General features: G+C 36.3%; 2 protein-coding genes across 2 annotated transcripts in view; both read left to right on the top strand.

The window, feature by feature from the left end:
- Nucleotides 1–7250, top strand: part of LOC140165748 (diphosphoinositol polyphosphate phosphohydrolase 2-like) — a 16771-nt gene extending 9521 nt beyond the window's left edge. The window contains 5 exon segments of the mRNA XM_072189067.1: nucleotides 662–706; nucleotides 708–758; nucleotides 760–774; nucleotides 4520–4651; nucleotides 5843–7250. Of these exon segments, the coding sequence (XP_072045168.1) occupies nucleotides 662–706; nucleotides 708–758; nucleotides 760–774; nucleotides 4520–4648 (240 nt within the window). The 3' untranslated portion in view covers nucleotides 4649–4651; nucleotides 5843–7250.
- An 8538-nt stretch (nucleotides 7251–15788) lies between these two features.
- Nucleotides 15789–21860, top strand: LOC140165747 (cytochrome P450 2U1-like). Its single transcript, XM_072189066.1, has 5 exons — nucleotides 15789–16287; nucleotides 18088–18223; nucleotides 18487–18994; nucleotides 19751–20075; nucleotides 21463–21860. Exons 1-5 carry the CDS (start codon nucleotides 15930–15932, stop codon nucleotides 21648–21650), a joined length of 1515 nt encoding a protein of 504 aa, XP_072045167.1. The 5' UTR covers nucleotides 15789–15929; the 3' UTR covers nucleotides 21651–21860.

Below are 21860 nucleotides of genomic sequence, written 5' to 3'. Positions count from 1 at the left end.
TGTCATAAAATTAGTATTATATTGTGATTTTCAAAAAATGTAAATTATTTGATATCAGAAAGACATGCTTCGTATTCAGAATGCAATTCGATAGGTCTGAGGTGCTCTCATGTCCCACAAAAAATACTGTCGAAACGCAATAAACGCTCATTTTAGATCCCTTAAGATTTGTGTTCAAAGTATAGGCCACATGGGCAAAAAACTGGGTGTGTATTTACAAATTTGGGTGTGTAAATTGTAAACACTCCCTACACAGCTGGCTGTATAAGCCCTTGCATACATACCGGACAGTAACGGTGCATCGAGAGCTCTGGCATTGAGAGCACTAATTACAATAAGCACTAATTAATGTTGTGCCCAGATTTAACATGTTCCGCTAGTCCAAATTATTACGGTAATAGGTCTCACAGATTTAAAATTCTTAATTTGTGTTATGGGTCTGCTTCAAGCTTGAAGTTAGTACAAGGCCTTAGCAACTTGTGGGACCTTTCAAGTAGGGTCGGTCAGTTGATTTGTTTTTAGCAAATTTATCTAAAATCACCAAAATCTAAATAATTTGCTCACTTCCCTCACTTTTTTTCAGTCCATTTTTGTGGTTATGTTTTTGGACATTTTGGTCCCAAGCTCTAATGTGATGTTATATTTCTCCTCCTTACCACAGGTGCTATTAGTGTCAAGCAGTGCTTATCCCAATCTATGGGTCGCACTCAGGAGGAGGACTAGAACCAAATGAAGAGCCAGGCAGAGCAGCAGTTAGGGGAGCTAATGGAAGAGGTACATGGTAACATTAAGAATCAAATTTTAGACATGTGTACAGGATCCTGGGAACAAATTTTTGTAACAATATCAGAAGATATATATCTTCATACTTCATCGGGCTGTTTCAAGCTCCTTGTGCTGCACAGCAGTGTGAAACCATAAGGCTATGACCATGGCCACTTAGAGATGCGGTTTGTGATGTTGACTATGGAGGTAGCGATGCCTGCTGTCTGAATGTTATGATGTGTATGAGGTATAGTTCCACACGATGACAAATGCAGCCACAAAGTACACAGAGGGGTATACACAGTATAACTTGTTACGAGAATTTGGTCCCAGATTTATACCTTTTCTCTACAGTTCTTGAAAGGGAAAATCTTAAGCTTGATTTCTAGATCCACTTTTAAATACATGTACATGTAAGATTGGAATGTATTCTTTCCTGGTCTGTCCCATAGCACCCAGGGCATACTCAGTGGAGGGGGAGGTAGCCCCTGTCCACACCTCAATACCTCAATGCAGGCCTGTCGCACTGCATTTTGGCCCTTTCCACGAGAGGGTGTTACGTAACCCATTCTCATAACTAAACTTTGGTATATCTCTTGCAAATCCTACACACTGGGTAGGCCTTGCACCAGGTGCTCTGTTGGAAGAGGGTGGGAAACAAATAGGGCACTCCCACCCAAATCACCACAGCAGTGCTAGGGATGGCTAACAAGACAAAGCTTGACCTGAAAAGATCTCTTAACAAACCAGCTTTGTTCATTTATGAGCCTTTTTGTGCAGGCAACCATGACAACTGAATCATTATAAAATGTCAAATGGCGCAGCTCGGTGAATATTAAATGAAATCCTCGCCATGATATAAGACCCATAGAATTGAACATTCTGTATAGTGTATATAGACATGTACATTGTACATTACATTGCAGCTAGTTATACATGTTGTAGAACTACATATGTATAAAATAAATCTTGGAGCTGTGCAATAATTTTGTGTTCCTTGGGGGTGTGAATTCTCAAAATGGTCTGCCAAAATTGCTTCTCCCCCCCCCTTTCAAAGTAGCAAAAAACCTTTCCTCCCCTTGTCCATGTATACGTGCCTAATTTGGGGAAACCCATATATTTTTAAAAACCTTTAATGTAAGCAAATTTGGCATATTTTCCTGCTGTTTTTCTATGCTTTTTAGTTTTTAACAGTGAAATATCAAAAAGGTGACCCAAAAATAAAAGCCAAAAATTGCTGGCCCACCTCTTTTGACTTGCCAGTACAAAATTTACCAAAAAATGCTTGGCCCCTTATTCTATTTGCTACCTACCAAAAATAGCTTGACCACCTATATGGGGGGGGGGGGAATAAATACAATTATTGCACCACCCTTAAAAAATAATTGCTAATGTTTTTTGTCTTTTTGCACTCTTATCATTTTGCAATATTCTTTAAGAAAGTGATCATTGAATATATGTACACATACATGATTATTTAGGCCTATTTAATGTACTGAACATTCATCAATCATCATAATGAAACACACTGATATTTAAAGGGCAAGGCCTCATTATATAAAACAAGTAGATTGGCCAGACAAATTTTAATGCATCTGAAAATTCATTAAATGCTGCAGAGCGTTATTACGTGACTAAAACAAGCCAGTTTCAACAAAAGACATTTTTAGGTTTTCTTTGACAATGAAATGTATGTTGATTTAATTAATAACATTTGAAATGGATCTACCGGTATAAATCAAGCGCAGCAAAATTACATATTAAATGTCTGCAGGACCGAGTCGTGCATAATTTCCTCGCTTCCCTCACATCTAGCACATGGTGTTCACATGCACAGTCTGTGACTGCAGCGGCTGCCAAGTCATCTCTTACAATAGTATGGGCTTGATATTACACTGTACACAAATTGTATGTGCCCAGCATACTGTCAAGGCTATAGGGAAGTGGTGTGTAAGAGTCTGCGGCTGCCTGATTAATAACAAACTAATGCAGTCTGGGAAATACTCAGTGAGGTGTAGACTTAATCCAAGGCTTGTGAGTGTCACATGTGTCATTGTGCAGTGAGTGGTGGGGCATCACACTTGTGTCATAATGTATGCACATGCAATTAAATGCAAATCAAAATATGAACAAATATTGTACTAGTACTGTATAATAGAATGTTGGATATCTGCTGTATATGCTACAGTTACACCTGCAGTCAAGTTTAATGGGAAGAATGTTTTACCAAGTGCTGAACAAGTAAATTATTATTATTATTTTTCATACACTCCTATAAAGAAGCCAATCAGAAAAGCGGTTTAATAGGAAAGTATGTGGAGTGCATTGATTGTGTATAGTGTGTACTACGCGCAGTGCTTTAGGTCGCGTCACATAGGCTTTATTTCGGGCGGGTTGATGCATTTCTATAGTTAGTTCTACTTTCCCATATTTTTAGTGATAATTTTATTACAAAAACAGCAAAAATAATGTGTTTTTCCTTGTGTATGAAATAGGTTAAGGGATCTAAAATGAGCGTTTATTGTGTTTCGACAGTATTTTTTGTGGGACATGAGAGCACCTCAGACCTATCGAATTGCATTCTGAATACTGAAGCATGTCTTTCTGATATCAAATAATTTTCATTTTTGAAAATTACATATATATACAAATTTTATGACAAATTATAAAAATTTGATATTTTTCAAATTTTGATATATAACAGTCCTCAAAAGTAAATTATATAAATCTAATGATATATTCTTAAAGTGTATGTAGCAGGAAGGAAAAGCCGGCGGTCAATTGAAAATTTTGACCTTTCATATTGAAGATATGGATTTTTTCCCAAAAAGACCTATTTTTTTTGTGTGTTTTGGGGAAAAAAATCCATATCTTCAATACGTAAAAGGTCAAAATTTTCAATTGATCGTCGGATTTTCATTCCACCTACATACACTTTAGGTAGAAATCATCAGATTTATAAAGTTTACTTCGAGTACTGTTAAATATCAAAAATATCAATTTTTGATTTGCCATAAAATGTGTATAAATTGCCATAAAATCAAAATTATTTGATATTAGAATGACATTCTTCAGTATTCAGAATGCAATTCGACATGTCTGAAATTCTAAGTCCCAAAATGTCCAAAGCTTGCCCTTAATGTGATATGATGATGATGAGTCTAATGCACCCCCTCGGGCTTGTGCATTAGACGATCAACATCAGCGATGCATGCATTTTCTCTCCCAACAAGTAATATGTGTTCATTAACTTATTATTTTTATTTTTATTACCTTATTCGTCCGAGTATAGTCCCACGTTCGAGTATACATGTAGTCCCACCCCCCACCCCCATTTTCCCCATTTTTATTAATATGAAAATTGATAATTTGTATTCATGTCATACTCTATTCATGATTTCAAAATGCATTCAAATTCAATGCACTTTGAAATCATTAATAGAGTATGACATGAATACAAATTATCAATTTTCATATTAAAAACACAAAACATCTTGAAATTTTTTATTTTTTTTAGGTCAACCATGAATGATCTAGCATCAGGTCTTGGAAGGGACACTAGAAAAAAAAAAAACTTTACAAAATTTTTTTTTTTTTTAAATGAAATTCGAGTATAATCCCACCCCCCCAATTGTGAAAAATTTTCACCTAAAAAACAGGTGGGACTATACTCGGACCAATACGGTACTATTATTATTATTATTATTATTTGTTTATTATTATTATTATTATGTTGTTTATTTTGTCAAAACAGGCAGGTGTAAGAGGCAGAGTGCTGAGATTTCTAGGCACCTTTGAAAATTCCATGAGAAAACACCGGACAGCCGTCTACATGCTGGTGGTAACGGAGGAACTGGAACAGTGGGAAGACAAAAGAGAATGATGGGTAAGCCCATTGGGTTATTCAGATGAACCCCCTATGGAAGACATGACACAAGGGTGTAGATCTCAAATGGAAGTACCCATTCATGTAGCCCCATTTGAAATTTGCACTCCTGTGTGTGGAAGATAAATGTCTGATAGGGGTGTATAGATTACAACTCAGTAGAATATCCCATTAATACAGAATCATCTGATCTCTTAGGTCAATGTGGTCACACTTTATTAATTGACCAGAAAGTAGCCTTCCTATTTCTAATTATTGGATGTACCAAAGATGACCTGAACAGAAATTAGATATGGATGTGGTTTCCTGTTCAGTCATTTTTAGTTTCAGAATTACAAATTTATCTATCTATATATTTATAAATCTGTATATATTTATCAGTTTTATTGGGGGGTAAAGGATAGGTGACATCTGGGTGAACAGTGAGCACTGACATAGCTATTTAGTGGTGGATTCAAACAGAGAGTAGTCTGCTTTGCCACCCAAAGCACATTTTCCACTCTGTCCAGGAACCCTCCATGCACTCCACTTGCATAACCTTGAAACTTCCAACAAGATCAGGGAACAGTGTGTAATATTATAATTAGATTTATGCTTACAAAATGCCCATGTTAGGACACAAACCCCAATATACTTTTACTTCTTAGAACGACCTTTGTATGTGTTGGGTACTATAATTTGGTTCATAAGTTTGAAGTGACGACGTGTATATTGTTCGCCACAGTATCGAATCGCAGCGTAAAGTTAAAACGCTTCTGAGTGTACTGCGCACTTGCGTACAGGAGCAATTTGTCTACCAAACTTGAGGTGAACCAAATTATAAAATTAAACATCAGACTCATACTATATATATGTATTTAACTATTTTGCGGGGACATAACTAATATTTCCTATTTATAAGTTACCCACAACTAAATTGGCAAGTCTTAAGAGGCAACACGCACACACAAGTCGCTCTATGAAGCAGCCTCTCTAGTGCATGCCACATATATACTATGTCTGGCTAAAGCGTGAAGGGTCATGATGTAGTGCTGTAGAGAGTCTTTGGGGTGGTAAAACTATCAAACACTGTTGGTTGTTGGTAAAATAATTGAATGCCATTGTAAGTTTTCAGTTATTGCAAGCTGTATAAGTGATTGTATCAATTTGATCAACACAACTTTGTTGTTTTCATTTTGTATGCTTATGCAGGAAGAACAAGAAGATGGTTTTCCATTGAAGATGCTTGTGTTCAACTCACGACTACAAGCCATTCCAGGAAAAATACCTAAGAGAAGCAGTTCGTGCTAGGTGATCAAAGGCAGAATAACAGTCCAGTCCACCAAAAGAGAACAGTGCTATGTGTGCATGAAACCCAATTCCTAGACTTGTTTGCACACCATATGAGATTTCCACACAACGCAGTCACATTCAATATGTGTTTTGTGTAGACATGTAGCTCTATGACTTGGGGACATAAGAAAGCAACATGATATGCGAGTGAGCTACATGTACACTGGAGCTAACATATCCTGGCTCAGGACAAGCACATATGATCGATCAGACCTGCTTCAATGCTTTCATTTTCACTGTTAAGGAAGCAACTATGCATTACCTGGAAGTCATCGTGATCTGTTAGAAAAACATGTGATTGCAAAACAATGTGTGATCAGAGAAAAGAAAGATATCTGTCTTAACGTGTGCGGATAAGCAGGAAACATATAGACCCTTTGGTGGTCTAGGAATATGTTTAGCTTTAAGAATAAGTGAATTAATGTGCTGATTCATGTATTACACATTTACAGGGTGTATCATGCTATACATGTATTGACTGATTAAAGCACACAAAGGCTAATTGTATTACATTGTAGCTGCCTGGAGCCAGGGTTTGCACAAACTTGCATTCTGCGCGACTTCCTGTGCGCTAAAATTTGCGATCACCAACATAACTTGACCTACATGTAAATAATGGACCTTTGCTATTAAAAATGCTATATCATCATTCCTCCACGGCACAGAATGCCAATTACCTGTGTTTGCAAAATACAACAATATATATCTTTGAATAGCGACTATAGTTAGTGCGCCGTCTGTTGGCAGATCTTCTATTTTAATATCAGCGATCGCATGACAAGGTTTTTTATTCCATAAATTTCTTGTGCTGGATTTTTCAACCAATTTTTCTGACTTGCAAAAACCAGCTTAAATCATGAAGAAAAAAACTTTTTAAGAGTTAGATGGGGGTTAAGGGTTTTTTTTTAAACCCTTACTTTCAAACCATAGTGCAAACCCAGCCTGGAGATCAAAAGGGTTAACCTTAGCAGTTGACCCTTTTGTGCACCAGGCAGCTAATGCACCTGGCTTTTCTGTGCTGCAAGCAGTTGATATATAAATAACAGATTTCAACTGGTAACTGTGGCATAGTACAAAAATGTTAAGGTTTCATGAATTTTAAAAAAAAATACTGTGCCTCCCAAATTTTATACCAATTAGGAACAATTTGTGATGCAAGGAGAACAAAAGAAGTGAGTGGGGGTCAACTAGAACCATAAAAAGGAGTATTTGGTGATCCTATCTTCCATTTTTTATGACAGTAGATCCACAATAAAGCTTATTCCCAAAATTCGATTTTGCTTTGCGAGAGTTATGCATGATTATTTGTTTACACTGCTCCATAGGCAATGTGATGTAATTTCATTCTGGTGTACCAGGACATTCAAATTTCACAATATTTTTGCTAAATGAATTAATCTGCAAGAAATATTTTGTACATAAACATTATGTAGCCAGAGGTTTCCAGTGGTATAAAAATCTCAACTTGTTTTGAGAAAAGTGGGGGAATGATGCTGTGGATCATTTAAATACCCTTTTAAACAATGGAAATTTAATTTGCATTTTATTTTTACCAACCAAATATGTTTTGGTGGTGTGGGAGGGAACAAATTATTTACCATAAAGTGATAAAGATCTTTTTTTTAATATAAAATCAACTTTTCCTGAAGCACATTGATCCATATCACAGACTATGAAAAACAGTAAATACTTCCATAAATGGGCTATTCCAGTTGAAATCCATACACCTATGGAAGTCACAACCTTACACAATCTTACACACAGGGTGTGTGAATTTCAAATGGGGTTTCCTGAATTGGCGACTCCATTTGAAATCTAAACCCATGAATAGCCCATTTAGGAAAATAATATACACCATTCATACATGTATCAGCACATTGATTAAACCTGAAACATAAAAGAGGCAATATATGTATAATTTCCAAAATATTGTAAATATCAATGTAAAGTATATAAACCTGTATAAATCTATAAATTTGTATGTGTTATCTGTATACATGTAACTATATGTAAATACACTTGTAAAAAGTTATATTATTGTGCTTTAGGTGCTCTGAAATATTTGTAGCAGACAGTGTTTGTCAGTTGCACTTATTTTGTATTTTTAATGACAGGCAGTAAATTGATTACCATTTCGTTAAATAAACGCCCGGGCGTTACATTTTCAGGGAAAAAATCAATTTTAGAACGATAATTCCGTTAAAATCATTAGGTAAACTAAAACTCACGCTAAAATGACGAACTATGAACTAGAAACACTGACTTCTGGTTCACTTCCGGGTTTCTGATCCAGATTTTCGCCAATTATTGACGCTATTATCGACCATGTGGGCAACTTGGTAAGCTTACTACACAAGATAGCATGGAAATATCTGCATTTTTGAACAATCTTGGTTGAAAAAAAAAAGTGGGGGGGGCGTTTATTTGAGGGGGCAACTATTTAACGAAATACGGTATATCCACTTTATACATTGTTAACTGCAATTTCTTTCCAAATCAGTAACTGACAAAATGAAATAATTGTAAACTGAAAGAAGGAATATCATCAGTATTTAACAATGTACAAAGTGGATACGTAAATGCAGCAAAAAGATCAAATTGTGTTCAAATTGATGTTTATAAACCATTGAAAGAAATTGCAGTTGCAAGTTAATTGGAAGGGTCAAAAGGTAGCCATAATTTCAGTTTTCACATTTTTTTGATAATGTTAAATTTCTTTCACCAATACTATTTTCAGTCCAGCTTAGAATGAACAATTATATACCTAGGATCAGACACACAAAAATGCACTTTTCATGACGCAAATCGTGTATTGAGGTCATTTTTGGACATTTGGGGAAGAACTAAAAGAAAAAAGAAATTAAATTAATTATGTATGCATTTCTTAAATCTTAAATGAATTATAAAGTAAACACAAATTACAACATGGCACTTTTTGGATACAAAATTGTATTTTTTTCTGGATTTTGTTTTTCAAATCAAGAACAATGATCCTACATGTAGAACTGGCTTTAACTCCGAGATATATGTTTTTGCACAGAATTAAGACTAACTTGTGTATGACATCACTCACTGTCAATTAAACTCCCCACAACCCTTGATGGGTTAGTTAGTAGCATGTAAAAAAGTTTGATTCATCTGGTGCCGATCAGAGAAAAGGAATCGCATGAAAATAGCTTAACAAATATGGTACTTTTACAAGGCAAAATGCATCTTTCCCAGGCATTGTTGGCATGGCATGTGCCTTTGGGAAAGACAGTTTTCTACTAGGACCTAACCAGGATGTCAGTTTTCAGGCAATTGCCTGATTTCAGGCCTTTGCTACTCCAAATTTCCGCACTTTTTATTTATTTTCAGCCTGTTTTGAGGCTTTATAGCCCAAATTTACGCGCTTTTCAGGCTTTTCCTGCCAAGTCACTTCAGGCCACTTTAATCCCTGGACCTAACTTTTGAGATGGTTTGTATATTTGAAGGTGCAAAATTAATCACAAGGCACACTGTTCTACCGCCACATTCATTTGTGATACCTACCTGCCTTGTAAACATTACATAAAATGTGTGCTTTATGACAAATCTGTTCCAATCCCTAGAATACTTAATTTTATACTGTTTATTATCACCATTGATATGTACATGTATATATTCCTTATTACTGAAATTCAGTAGAGGTTGATTCAAAATCTGTTATTGTACACAATCAACAAACCTTGGCATTTGATGTATTGCTGTTGAAAAAAAAAATGAAGTATAACTTTGCCGTAGTTTTTAAAACCTTGAATCTTGAAAGGCGGTAGTTGCAAAGTAAATTCTGAGAACTGAAAATACCCTGGTAACTTATAAACCAAGTCTAAAGTTACCAACTTAAAAATTTTTTATAAACCTGTGAGTGTGAATTGTGATATAGATATGCTCTTCTGTTGATACAATTAAGTCCAAGTCAACAGTTGAATGCAATCATGCCATTTGGTGCTTTTGTTATTATTATATAATTATGGCCTTAATAATAAAGAAGTGTTTCTTGCATCTTAGATTCAATCCAAGAACTTATTTTGATCCAATTTGCTGTCGTAGTGCAGGTTAGTACTGCTCCAAGCCTAGGCTCATACACCTGTTCGACTTTTGATATACCATAGGCTTTGTGTTGTGATCATTTCGATCAGTGGTTCATAACAAAGAAAGCGTGATCCAGTTGACCTAGCAACGGTCATATTCTAACGTGCACTACGACATTGTTTAATTATACCAAAATGAGCATACTTTACAGATGAACACAATTAGCAGTAATTGTCTGAGAGGCGCTTATAACAAAAATACAAAAATAATTTTTATGAATATTAAAACTTAACGGGCCAAAATTATTTGTTTCTTTCTTGTTCTTTTATCCATGCAATCTTTAAAACTCTTAAATTATAAAATTTATGTGAAGTAACTGCTCTGTAAATTATTCATTAAAATGACACCTTTGAATGCAAGAAACTCATGTGAATTTTAATTTGTGTTACCATCTGAATGCATAGAATTGCAAATTCGTATGTAGTGGCTTTCATCTTATGTAATCTGCATTTTTTTGAGATTCCATTTTAAGAAAGTTCTTAATACTTGCAATACCTGTAATTACAATACATTTTGATTTTTAAAAGAAAAATACCACAAAGGGCTCTAATGAAGCTTTCTCATTGATTGACTTCATTCAAGACAGCTGAGTCCTAAGCTATTTTCAAAGATTAAATGCTAATAATTGGGCTTTTACTTAAACTGCCTTGTCCATATCATTTCTCCTACATGCAGTTTACTGATCAACATTTTAATATAATGGGTAGTTTGACTACACAGCTCCATGTTGTATATTAGCTTCATTCCACATGTGTTCTAGGATTTGTCAAGGTCAGTATAATTATGATTGAATGAAGAAAACGCACTCAGAAATGTTAGTAGTGCATGTTCTTTGTTCCATTCTATTATGTTTTGTTTGCAATAAGATTGTTATTTACAAAGCACTGATAGTTGAATGCACTTTGCAATAGTTACATGCTTACATATTTATAAGATGCATATTTATGCCCATTTTCATATTTATATATTTATAAGCATTATTTACTGAGCAGTATTGTAGCAGACATTTGTGAGATGATTAGTGCTTGAATAGTAGTCACTTTATGGACAAAATGCACATGGATAATATATCCTTCACTGGTTTTTTTATAAGTGAATCAAAGAGCATTGCTAAATCATACTTTGGGTTACCATGTTCTGAAAATATCATGGATGACACCATTTGAAAATAATATTGATTTGCAACCTTCTGAAAATAATTTTGATCAAAGCTTGGCTTTGTTGAAGATAATATTCATGTAATCTGTCCCCAGTTTTTGTGACTGAAGTTGAAATACCATAAACATTTTAATTAAAGTGCATCAGTCCATTCAATCACCTTGATTGTGTACATTTGATGACTATGCATCCATTTATTTCCAAAATCATTCCCTGGTCTAATAATGGACTCTTGATTATTACATTGACTAGTTGTGTCAGTCATATTGATAAACCAAAAGGGCTAATGACCTTTGCACCATGTCTAACCTCTTAAGGAAAAAGTAGAAAAATGACAATGGTTTAAAAAACACATTGTATATATTTGTACTTACATTTTTGAGCACCCCATGCTGGAAATCTCGCCCCATGTGAAAAATGTCAATAAAATCCCACCGAAAATTGGTCATAATCTTATGCATATGGCAAACTTTTATGAAGGATATAAAAGTATTGTTCTGAAGTACAATTGTGAGTGCTGCCATTTTGAAAAGTGGATGAAAGTTCACATGTACATGGAGAGTGATTTTGGGGCTTTACTTCAGAATGTCATAAATACAAAATTGATCAATCTCACTAGCAAAATGCTTTAAAAAATGAAACTGCAATGTGATAATAACCATGAATATATCATTTGGTTCTATTCAATTATATCTTGAGATAGTACTTTGAGTTTGCCAAATTATTTTACGTTTTGTCAGTATTTGAAGCTGAAATGAATGAGAATTGAAAATATTCTTAGTACATGTAGTGACTAGATCACTTCAGATTATAACTCTTCATGGAATTGTATAAGATTTACTTTGACATGCATAAATTGTAACTGGCACAGCTGCCTTGTAATTTTGTAACAGCTGCTGTATACAATATTGTCAAGTCAATTTGTTAAGAAAAGTGTGATTCTAGCATCCTGATTTTAGGTACAATGGTTAACTAGATGTTGATTTGAACTTTTATTATGCGAGGTATGCATAATTGCATATGTTTACTACACAGATTTTACTACACAAATTTTGCTTCCTTTGACGTGAAGTCTGAACCATTTCCTACTACATTGTACATGTGCTACAACCCTCCCCTGCCCCACCAATCAATGTTGGATGTTCTAGGGGTGCATGACCAAAAAAACAACTGACAACATAGATCTGGGGAATGGGGCATATTTGAAGTACCCATGTTAAAGTGTTCAAACAATTATGACCGGGATTGTAGAACCATGCTCTTTGAGGTGATGGCACAGTGTACAGAGTATGACTTGTTGAAATTGGTGGATGTGCATTGAGGCACATTTTAGGCTTGTGCTTCTGTAGTGCAGTTCTTTAATATCTCAAATTTACCAAATCAAATAAAACAACAAATTTACCTAAATATTTTTCCATATGCAGACCTTTCAAGAGAAATCTTCATTCTGGCCAAATGTACACCTTTATCCCCACTGCAATTGATTTTGGATCCTATTTTTTAAACAAATTTCACAGAAAGTTCCTGAATTGGGGTATATTACCAAAATGTTGACATGACATTTTTGGCCCAATTTTGCCGTTTTGTACAGAGAAAACAGACCATTTGCAGATATATGGGTGGTGCATCACCGGCCCACCGCACTCCACTGGCCAGTGGCTACAGACCTGCATTTTTTTACCAACAGGTGCATTTTATTTTTGAGAAGAGATCCATTATCCATAGCTATAAAATTAATCGCAAAATGACTTGACACAGTCATGACAAACCATGGTTATTAAATACAATGTCTTTGCTGACTTCCATGCATTCAAATTTTGTTGTAAAATACATGTATTTTTGTGTCTTGTATTGTATGGAATGGCTTAAAAGTTCATTCTGAACATGTGCATTTGTTGTAACTTGTTATAACAGTAATGCAAATAAATATATATGAAAGAAATAACTAGCTTGTTTTTGTGTTACTATTTTTAGAAGACTCGAATCATTCACATTATTGAGATGAACAAATTTTAATCTTTACCTAGAGAGAAAAAAACCCAGTGCACCTGGCCGGATTCTAAAACTGGCGGCTGTCTCAACTAAAAGAATAAGTTTGGTACAATAGTGAACTTGCTCCCATAGAGTAAAGACACAGCTTATTTTGCTCTGAGCATGTTGTCATGTTTGCTACTGAGTTCTATTTGAACTTGCCTTCAGTTTTTGACTTGAATTTGTTTTTTAAACTACAGCATGTAGTTTTCGCTGTTTGATTTTATATTTTGGTGTCTGTCCTGGCCCTGAAGAAGAGCGGTTTATCTGCTCGAAACGTCGGTGTTATTGTTGTCTGTTTGGTCTGCTTATATGTGATGCGATCAAGCAAAATCAGTCGGAACTCGGAACTATTAAATTTTCAGTTTCTTATATGATAGTAAAAAGCATTTACAAATCTGGATTTCTCAGATAACACCATTGAAATTGCACAACCAATTCCAAATATATGAGCAATTAAAGAGTTTCCAAAACAAAAGGAAATCCTTTGTATGCCTATTCTCAAAATCAATATTTTCGAGTGCACAGTGATTTTCATCACTTGTACACTTTTGTACTGTTTTCCTTACACTTCTGTGGGCTAATTGGCAATCGAACTTTGCCTGTACCTACATTGGTTGTTTGGTTATTCATGTCTGCTTATGTGCACAGTGATTTTCATCACTTGTTCCAGTGCACTTTGCTTGGAATTGGCAATTTTGGCTATCAAACTTAACCTACTTCTTCTACATGCATACCGTCTACAGTCTGTATCTTGTTTCCACGTCAAGTTGGTATAGATGAGTTGACCTATGATGTCACATGTTTACATTCAGACCGTCCTCTGTTGTTTCAACCCAGGCAAAATAACACAGGAGTGTCTATGACAGACCACATAAATCTCTTTAAAACTCAACTTTTAAAAACCTTTTGTGCGATATTATGAAGTTTTGTGTGATATTATGTATATAGCTTGATGCATTTATAAACAAGATTGATAAAATTTTTAGTATTATTTGCTTTGAAACCAAAGTTAATGAATAAAAATCAACTTCTTCCATGTAAACTATAGTGTGTTTTGCCTGACAGTTTTGATCACAGACCAACAGAGGGCGTATCAAATGTAAACACATGTCACCTCATCTATACCTTGCTCTCTTTCTTTTCAGTTTTGTACAAGCCTTCCTATTTATTTTATTCTTTTATATTGTGCCTTTTGTGGATGTAATTAGGCCTTTTGTAGCAAAATAAATTTACCAGTAAACCTTTTCAAATGAATTGACAACTGCTGTGAATATTCATTGTGATATTATCATTGATATTATATGCACAAGGGAAGACTAAAATTACTAAAAATATATATACTGGGTTTTTTCTCCTAAATTGTTGGTGACTCTGGTATTTATATACCAGGCATGTATATTTTGTTTTTGATTTTTTTAGATCTTGGCCACTAACTTTAAGTTTGTATGTGAATAGGTGATGGTGGTGTCGTCATCGTCAGCAAATGCGCATTCAAGAATTGATGAAGTTTTTACGATATCATTTACATATAAAAGAAATAATAATGGGCCCAGAATTTAACCTTGGGGCAATCCACATTGAATATTTTTATATTGAGATTTAAATAAGTAATCTTCAAACCATTTTAGAACATTGCCAGTAGATTTGTATTATGGTCTAATTTGATAAAATAAACATTCACAATGGCGTAGCCACACTTTTCAGAGGGCGTTGCAGAGAGGGAGCACTATCCAAGGGGGGAAATGGGCTAAGGGGGCTAAAAATCGCCACTGAGTTATTCATAAAAAAAGTTATTCATGTTGGAAGTTTATTTGTAACGCAGTGGAAGAGCTCTTAAAATTATTTGAAATTTCATGTATTTTCAGTACAATAAATTATGTTCTTGATTTGATAATTTGAAAACAGAAATCCACTTGCAATGACAAATTAATGAATGACAAAATTAATTTAATGACGAATTAATTTGAAAATTATCAAATTGTCATTCCTATGATTTGTCAGTGGAATTTTTATCAATCAAATTTACTGCACCTTCTTTTGCGTATGTCAAATTAGACCACATTTTTGAATTTCAAAGCTTTTCAAGACTACGAACACGCCGAGAACATGATATCATGCCCGACGGATGCTCAGATAAATTGCTACCCATGGGCTCTCTGTCAAAAACGGGAAAGGTACATAAAAATGGAATTAGAATTGTTTTTCCAACCATAGTCTAATTCATAAATATTGTCATCCCGGCTTGTCATATTGCAGCGTATAATACGTACCAGTCAGTAAATCGTGTTTGGCTACGTCTGGCCATCTTTCATCTTCTCCACCTGTTCTCCACCCCGGTTCTCCACACCCTGCTCCACACCCGACGCTCCACACCAGACTGCTCCACACCTGCAGACTGCTCCACACCAGGCTGCTCCACACCAGGCCTGTCCACACGGTTGTTGCCCGGCCCGCCCTCTGTAGTGCAATATTATCATCACAGTCTTGACCCAGAAGTGACATTTTGTTTGTTGAGATTGACCCGACGAACAAAATGCATGGATCCGTATGCACTGGTGCATGCAAAGTGAGCGATTGCTAATGTTTGTATAATCGATGCTTTATATAATAATAGCAGGCGATAAATATTTCTTTCTAAACGATGGTCATTTTCACGTTTGACTTGAGTAGCATTCTACTAGCGTGTATTATATTCCTTGCCATTCACTATCTCATGCAGCATCACTTTCGGAAAGCTGGCGTAAATTTCAATCTAGCTCCTGGACCAAGAGGATGGCCATTAGTAGGCAACCTGCCAAGCTTAGACCCCATAGCACCGTATTTGTCTCTCAACAAACTTGCTGATACTTATGGACCAGTTTTCAGTCTACATTTTGGTTCGTTTCCTGTTGTAGTTCTGAACAGTTACGAGGCTGTTAAGGAAGCGTTTATAAGAAATGGTGATGATTATGACGATAGACCAAAATTAGTAATATTTGAAATGCTTGTGAGAGGAAAAGGTAAGTCACTAAGTGTACAACTGTACATGACTACGCATGTAATAATCATCATAAATGCGGGCATATAATTTATAATTTATTAGGCCTATGTATTACAGGCCCGTCGGAACTGCTACGGCCGGCGTAAAGCTGGCGTAAATTTCAATCTAGCTCCTGGACCAAGAGGATGGCCATTTAGGGACCGTTCACAAACACTTGTAAGGGGGGGCTACTGATGCAAAAAGGGGGATGAAAATTTTGGACCCTCCTAAGTGGGGGTCCTGAAAAAATGACCACAAATTTTCCTGGAAAAATTGAGTTTATATGCTTTTCTATGGGGTTGACCCATCAAGGCTAATGAAAGTCGATTCCTTGTTTCCCGTTACCCTACTCCGCTCAAAACCAATTGCTGGCCAAATATTTCATTATTTTGAATAAAATGTTGATTTCTAACAAACTTTAACATACCAATAAATAATTGTGGTTTTAAATACATCATAAATCTCTTTCTGTTGATTTTCAAGAGGGGATTGGGATTTTTTTCTTTGCAGTATGAGCATGGTATATGGTTAATAATGAATACCCTCAATTCTCTGTCCCGCACTTTTTGATCTACTCTGATCTCATCCCGTAAAAAATATTGTGAAACTTTTGATAATAGGCCTAGTTGTACAATCACCTTCATGTGGTTGTAAACTACATCTATACACTACAAACTGTGATTTATCACATGTATACATGGGTAGGTACAATGTATTGGTTTACACCTGTAATAGATGCAATAATGAAATGGTATAAAATAATGAATAATGAAAAATGAAATGGTCACCTACACAGTCATGAAAAATTGTGCATTGTGCAACGGGAAACAATGAATTAACTTTCATTGGCCTAATTTTCATGTCAAAAAGGGGGGCCCTGAAATTTTTTAGGTCTGTAAAGGGGGGCCCCGAAAAATTTTCGAGATGAAATTTTTTTGCATCAGCCCCCCCCCCCCCTTACAAGTGTTTGTGAACGGTCCTTATAGTAGGCAACCTGCCAAGCTTAGACCCCATAGCACCGTATTTGTCTCTCAACAAACTTGCTGATACCTATGGACCAGCTTAAATGTTATGTTTATGAAAAAGACTGAAGTCTTGCTGACAGGACTAGCCGGGGAGACCGAGGCTGGTTGAAACAATTGGCCTGTTTTTGCTCACCAGCGCAGCGCTAGCATTTCTGTGATGGGATAAAATATTTATTGGTACCTGGTTTAAGGTTAAAGAGTTTATTATCTCAGTTAGTGACATGTGTGTTGTACCGTTAAAGGGGAACAGCCCGATAAAAGTTTGGTGTTACAACAGCTTACCCCGGCGGGGTAGGCCTTGGTTGTAACGTGGCTGGGAAGGTAAGGGTTTAAAAAATTTCGACCAAATTGTTTTAATTAGTAACTAGCTTTCACCCCTCGTGGGAAGCATAAATACCAAAAATGGAGCCAAGCGAGGTGCAATAATGCCTGGCGGGTGCGGGCACCCTCTCCTCCCACAGAAAATTTTCAGGTATAAAATGGAGAGTGTCCTTAAGAGTAAAGTGTAAAATTGCTATGGGGTCGAAAATTTGGATTTGCCCCCTCACACTAAAAATCCTGCCTACGCTACTGAATGATGCCAAAAACATTGGTTCTACTAAAGTAGGAAAACACCCAAACATGCAACACCATTATAGTGTTTATCTCATTTTACATTAATTTAACCGGTTTGCAGAGTCGGTCAAATCATCTTGGAATGCACCTCACCCCTAAAAAATGTAATATAAGACACTTCTTATTTCCAACCATTACAGGGCTCATTTGTGCATATAACGGTCAAGTACAGCGAACTAGGCGACGATTTTCTTTGCAAGCCATGCGGAATCTTGGAATGGGAAAGTTTCACTTAGAAGAACAGATAACAGAGGAGCTAGATCGTCTTATTGCGAGGTAAGATTAGTGTTGACATTTTGTTCTTTTATACCGCGTTATAAGCTGTTATATGATGTAGGGTGCGACTTAGGTTTCACAAATGGCAAACTTAGACGCAATCACTTTTCGTCCCAATTTGAGAAATACCTAATGTCGTAAGTATCGAGTTTATAGGCCTATAAAGCCGACAAACATCATCGATTTGATGAAGTTGCATCACGAGCTTAGTTATTTCAACAATGTTATTAATAACGATTTCTTGCACTCTCTTTTGATAACAGGTTTGACAGTCGAGAAGGGAAATCGTTTTGCCCCTTCGGCGATTTAGAGAAAGCATTCTGTAATGTGATCTGCTACGTTGCCTTTGGGAAACGCTACGAATATGAGGACCCTAAATTCCAGGGAATGCTCAGTAATCTGGAAAGAAGCTTCAAACTTGCAAATTTTTCTGGTGTTGTCAACTTCATACCAATCTTTCAACATTTACCATTCGGTGGTTTAAATGAACTTAAAGAGATAGATAAATATGGGGCAATATTCTTAGGCGATTTAATCAAAGATGTTACTGCTGATTACGTCAAAGGAGATCCGCGTAATTTTATTGACATGTACTATGATAATAGAGATAAACTAATGGAGGACAATCAGGAGGATGTAGCTAAGATGTTCGATTACGAAGACCTCTTTCGAACCGTAGGAGATCTTTTTATAGCAGGCACAGAAACGTCTTCAACAACCTTGAAGTGGATGTTGATATATATGATCATAAATCCGGACATTCAAGAAAAGGTAAAATAAACTTACATTTCCGATTAACTATATATCATTGCCTGTTTGCGTTTACGGCACAGTAGTCTCATAACCTCGGGTTCGAATCCCGGGTGGGATCACTTTTCCTGTTTCTTCCTTTAATTATTTATGTTACGACGGCGAAAATGTTGAAATCTTGTGAAATTAATTGATTCCTGTTGTGTGGCCTTCGTTTTAATTACACCATTTTGTCGAAAATCCTTCACCGATAGACCCCACAGAGGATAGACCCTATATCCCCGGTAGGCTCAGGTAGGCCTACGTCACTTTCATATTTGAGTGCCACTGGCATGACTGGGAAACTAATTCATTACTTCAAAACGTAAATTCAACAAACATGAAGGAATGCCAATCTTGTTTATCTAATATTTTACATTAAGGCATTTGAGAATTGTTAACAGTCGGAGCTGAAATTACATCGATTACTATACTTGGGGGTGGGGTCATTCAGTGTGGGCTCCTATAAATTCATGTGTGGCCGCTAAAAATGTGGTGTCATTGGCGTACACTATAGTGAAAAATAACTTTCTGGGCAAAAATGTGTAAATTTGGCGAAAATGTGCAATTTTAAAATTAAATTGCGACAAAAAGTTAAATTTAGACATAAGCTGGGGTCATTGGCGTAGTGTTTGCCTCAAAAGGGTATCTCGGACAGGCACATGCCGCGTACCATGTGAGTGTACCCCCGGGATTAGTTGTTATTTACCTTCCCCTTTTATTTTTTCTTTGTGTCAGGCACAATCTGAGATGGATGATGTTGTAGGTCGCAGCCGGTTACCAAGCTTAAAAGACCGTCTCAATCTGCCTTACACGGAGGCAACTATAATGGAAATACAACGGATAGCAAGTATTACACCATTCGGAGTACCGAGGGCATCCACCGTGGACACACGTTTGTTTGGTTATGACATTCCAAAAGGAACATTAATCTTACCAAATATATGGGGTATTTTACATGATGGAAATCTATGGAAAGATCCACACACATTCAACCCCGAGAGATTTCTGGATGAGAGCGGAGCTTTAATACGCCGTGAAGAATTGATTCCCTTTTCAGCAGGTAACCACTGGAGTAGAGAAAACGCGTAACATTTTTTAGAAAGCAACTCGTTGTTTTACGCCACTATTGTCATCACGAAAGCAACACGTTGCTTTGGGCATCAGTTTTGAAAATGAAGAAGCATGATGTCAACCCGGGTTGTCAAAAGCCCTATATCTATTGGCGTCTACAACGCGTCGCTTTCTTGGATGATATACATTTTGGTTTTTCAGTTTATAAACTCCTCAAAATAAGTTTTCCATATTGTTTCATATCAATACAAACATTGTTCTTTCCTGTCAAAAATGACACCAAATTTGTGACCATAACTTATTCCATGGTTGAGTAACTGTCTTTGAAAGACAAGGTCTCAAACAAAATGTACCAAATCTGCCATTGTCTGCGCCATTTGCAACAGTATACATGAGTAAGGAATATCACACTGTTTCATTAAAACAATCGCCACTTACCTAAAATCAGTAACGAGTAGAGAGCTCATACGCGTTCACAACTGCATTGCATCTCCTTCTCGTGCTATCAACCTGGCCACATGTTCCTGCGGGATGGCATTCCACTCTTCAAGCAAGATATGTCTTAAACCAGCCAAGGTGTTTGATCTGTCACTCTAGTGCGCACAGCTCGACCAAGCTGGTCCCAGAGATGTTCCATAGGATTTAAGTACGGGCTATTGGCTGGGCACTCCATTCGTTGAATATTTGATTGCATTGAGATTTCCATTGACTACTACCAGTCTGGTCTTTCATGTCATCGATATACCCCTTGACATTAACATCTCCGGTCTGAAGAAACGTGGCTTTTAATAGCTTGAAGATCATACTGCGGGAAACTCCAAAAGTTGCCGCAACTTGATTTACTAGAGGTATGGTAGCATCAAGCTGACCAATAGCTCGAGCCTTATCCAGATCTGATAATCGGACCATGGTTGACTAGAACTTTCTTGCAAATGACCACTATGAATAAGTGACCAGCAGGAGAGATTGACTTGCGTTGATCCATTTCGATCCACCTGTAGAACTGTTAATCCCATCCTATCATTTGTCATTCGAAATGATATACTGCAAACAACGTTTCATTTATTCCTTTATTCATGCATTAACCCACTCATTCATTCAAATCAATGAGATGAGCGCAGACAATGGTCAGTTTGGCACATTTTCCTTGAAACCTCTCAAAGAAAGTTACTCAGTTGTGGAATACGTTATCGTCACAAATGAGGTGTCATTTTTGACAGGAGCTAACAATGTTTTCACTGATATGAAACAATATGGAGATAGATATCAAACATTTCTGATATATGCATACATTTTGGAAAGTTTCATACTTTTTTTGAGGAGTTTATATTAATGGAGAGTCTTCTTTCTTTTCTTTTTTTCTTCTTTTTTTGCAGGTCGTCGGAAGTGTCTTGGAGAACAACTTGCTCTGATGGAACTGTTTCTCTTCATCACGCATCTACTCCATAGATTCAAATTTAGCCTTCCAGAAGGTGCACCTACTCCAAGTTTGGAAGGTATCATGGGAGCAACACTGGCGCCAAAGTACTACGACATATGTGCAACACCACGTCCAATGAACTGATGTGCTTTTCCTGGACACTGCAATATACCGTATTCACTCGATAGTTAGCACATGTGCTTACTATCGAGGGCTTTTGAAAACGTGCAAAAACGAAAAAAAATGAACAGCGCCATCCACAAAAGTGACAAAAGTGTAAAGGGTTTTGAGCAAATCATCGATACACATAGCTATATACGAACAATTAAACCTACGAATTTGTGTGTTAACTAC

This window comes from Amphiura filiformis, chromosome 12 (assembly GCF_039555335.1).
Source record: "Amphiura filiformis chromosome 12, Afil_fr2py, whole genome shotgun sequence".
Lineage (NCBI taxonomy): Eukaryota > Metazoa > Echinodermata > Ophiuroidea > Amphilepidida > Amphiuridae > Amphiura > Amphiura filiformis.
This window is presented reverse-complemented; position numbering and strand designations above follow the sequence as displayed.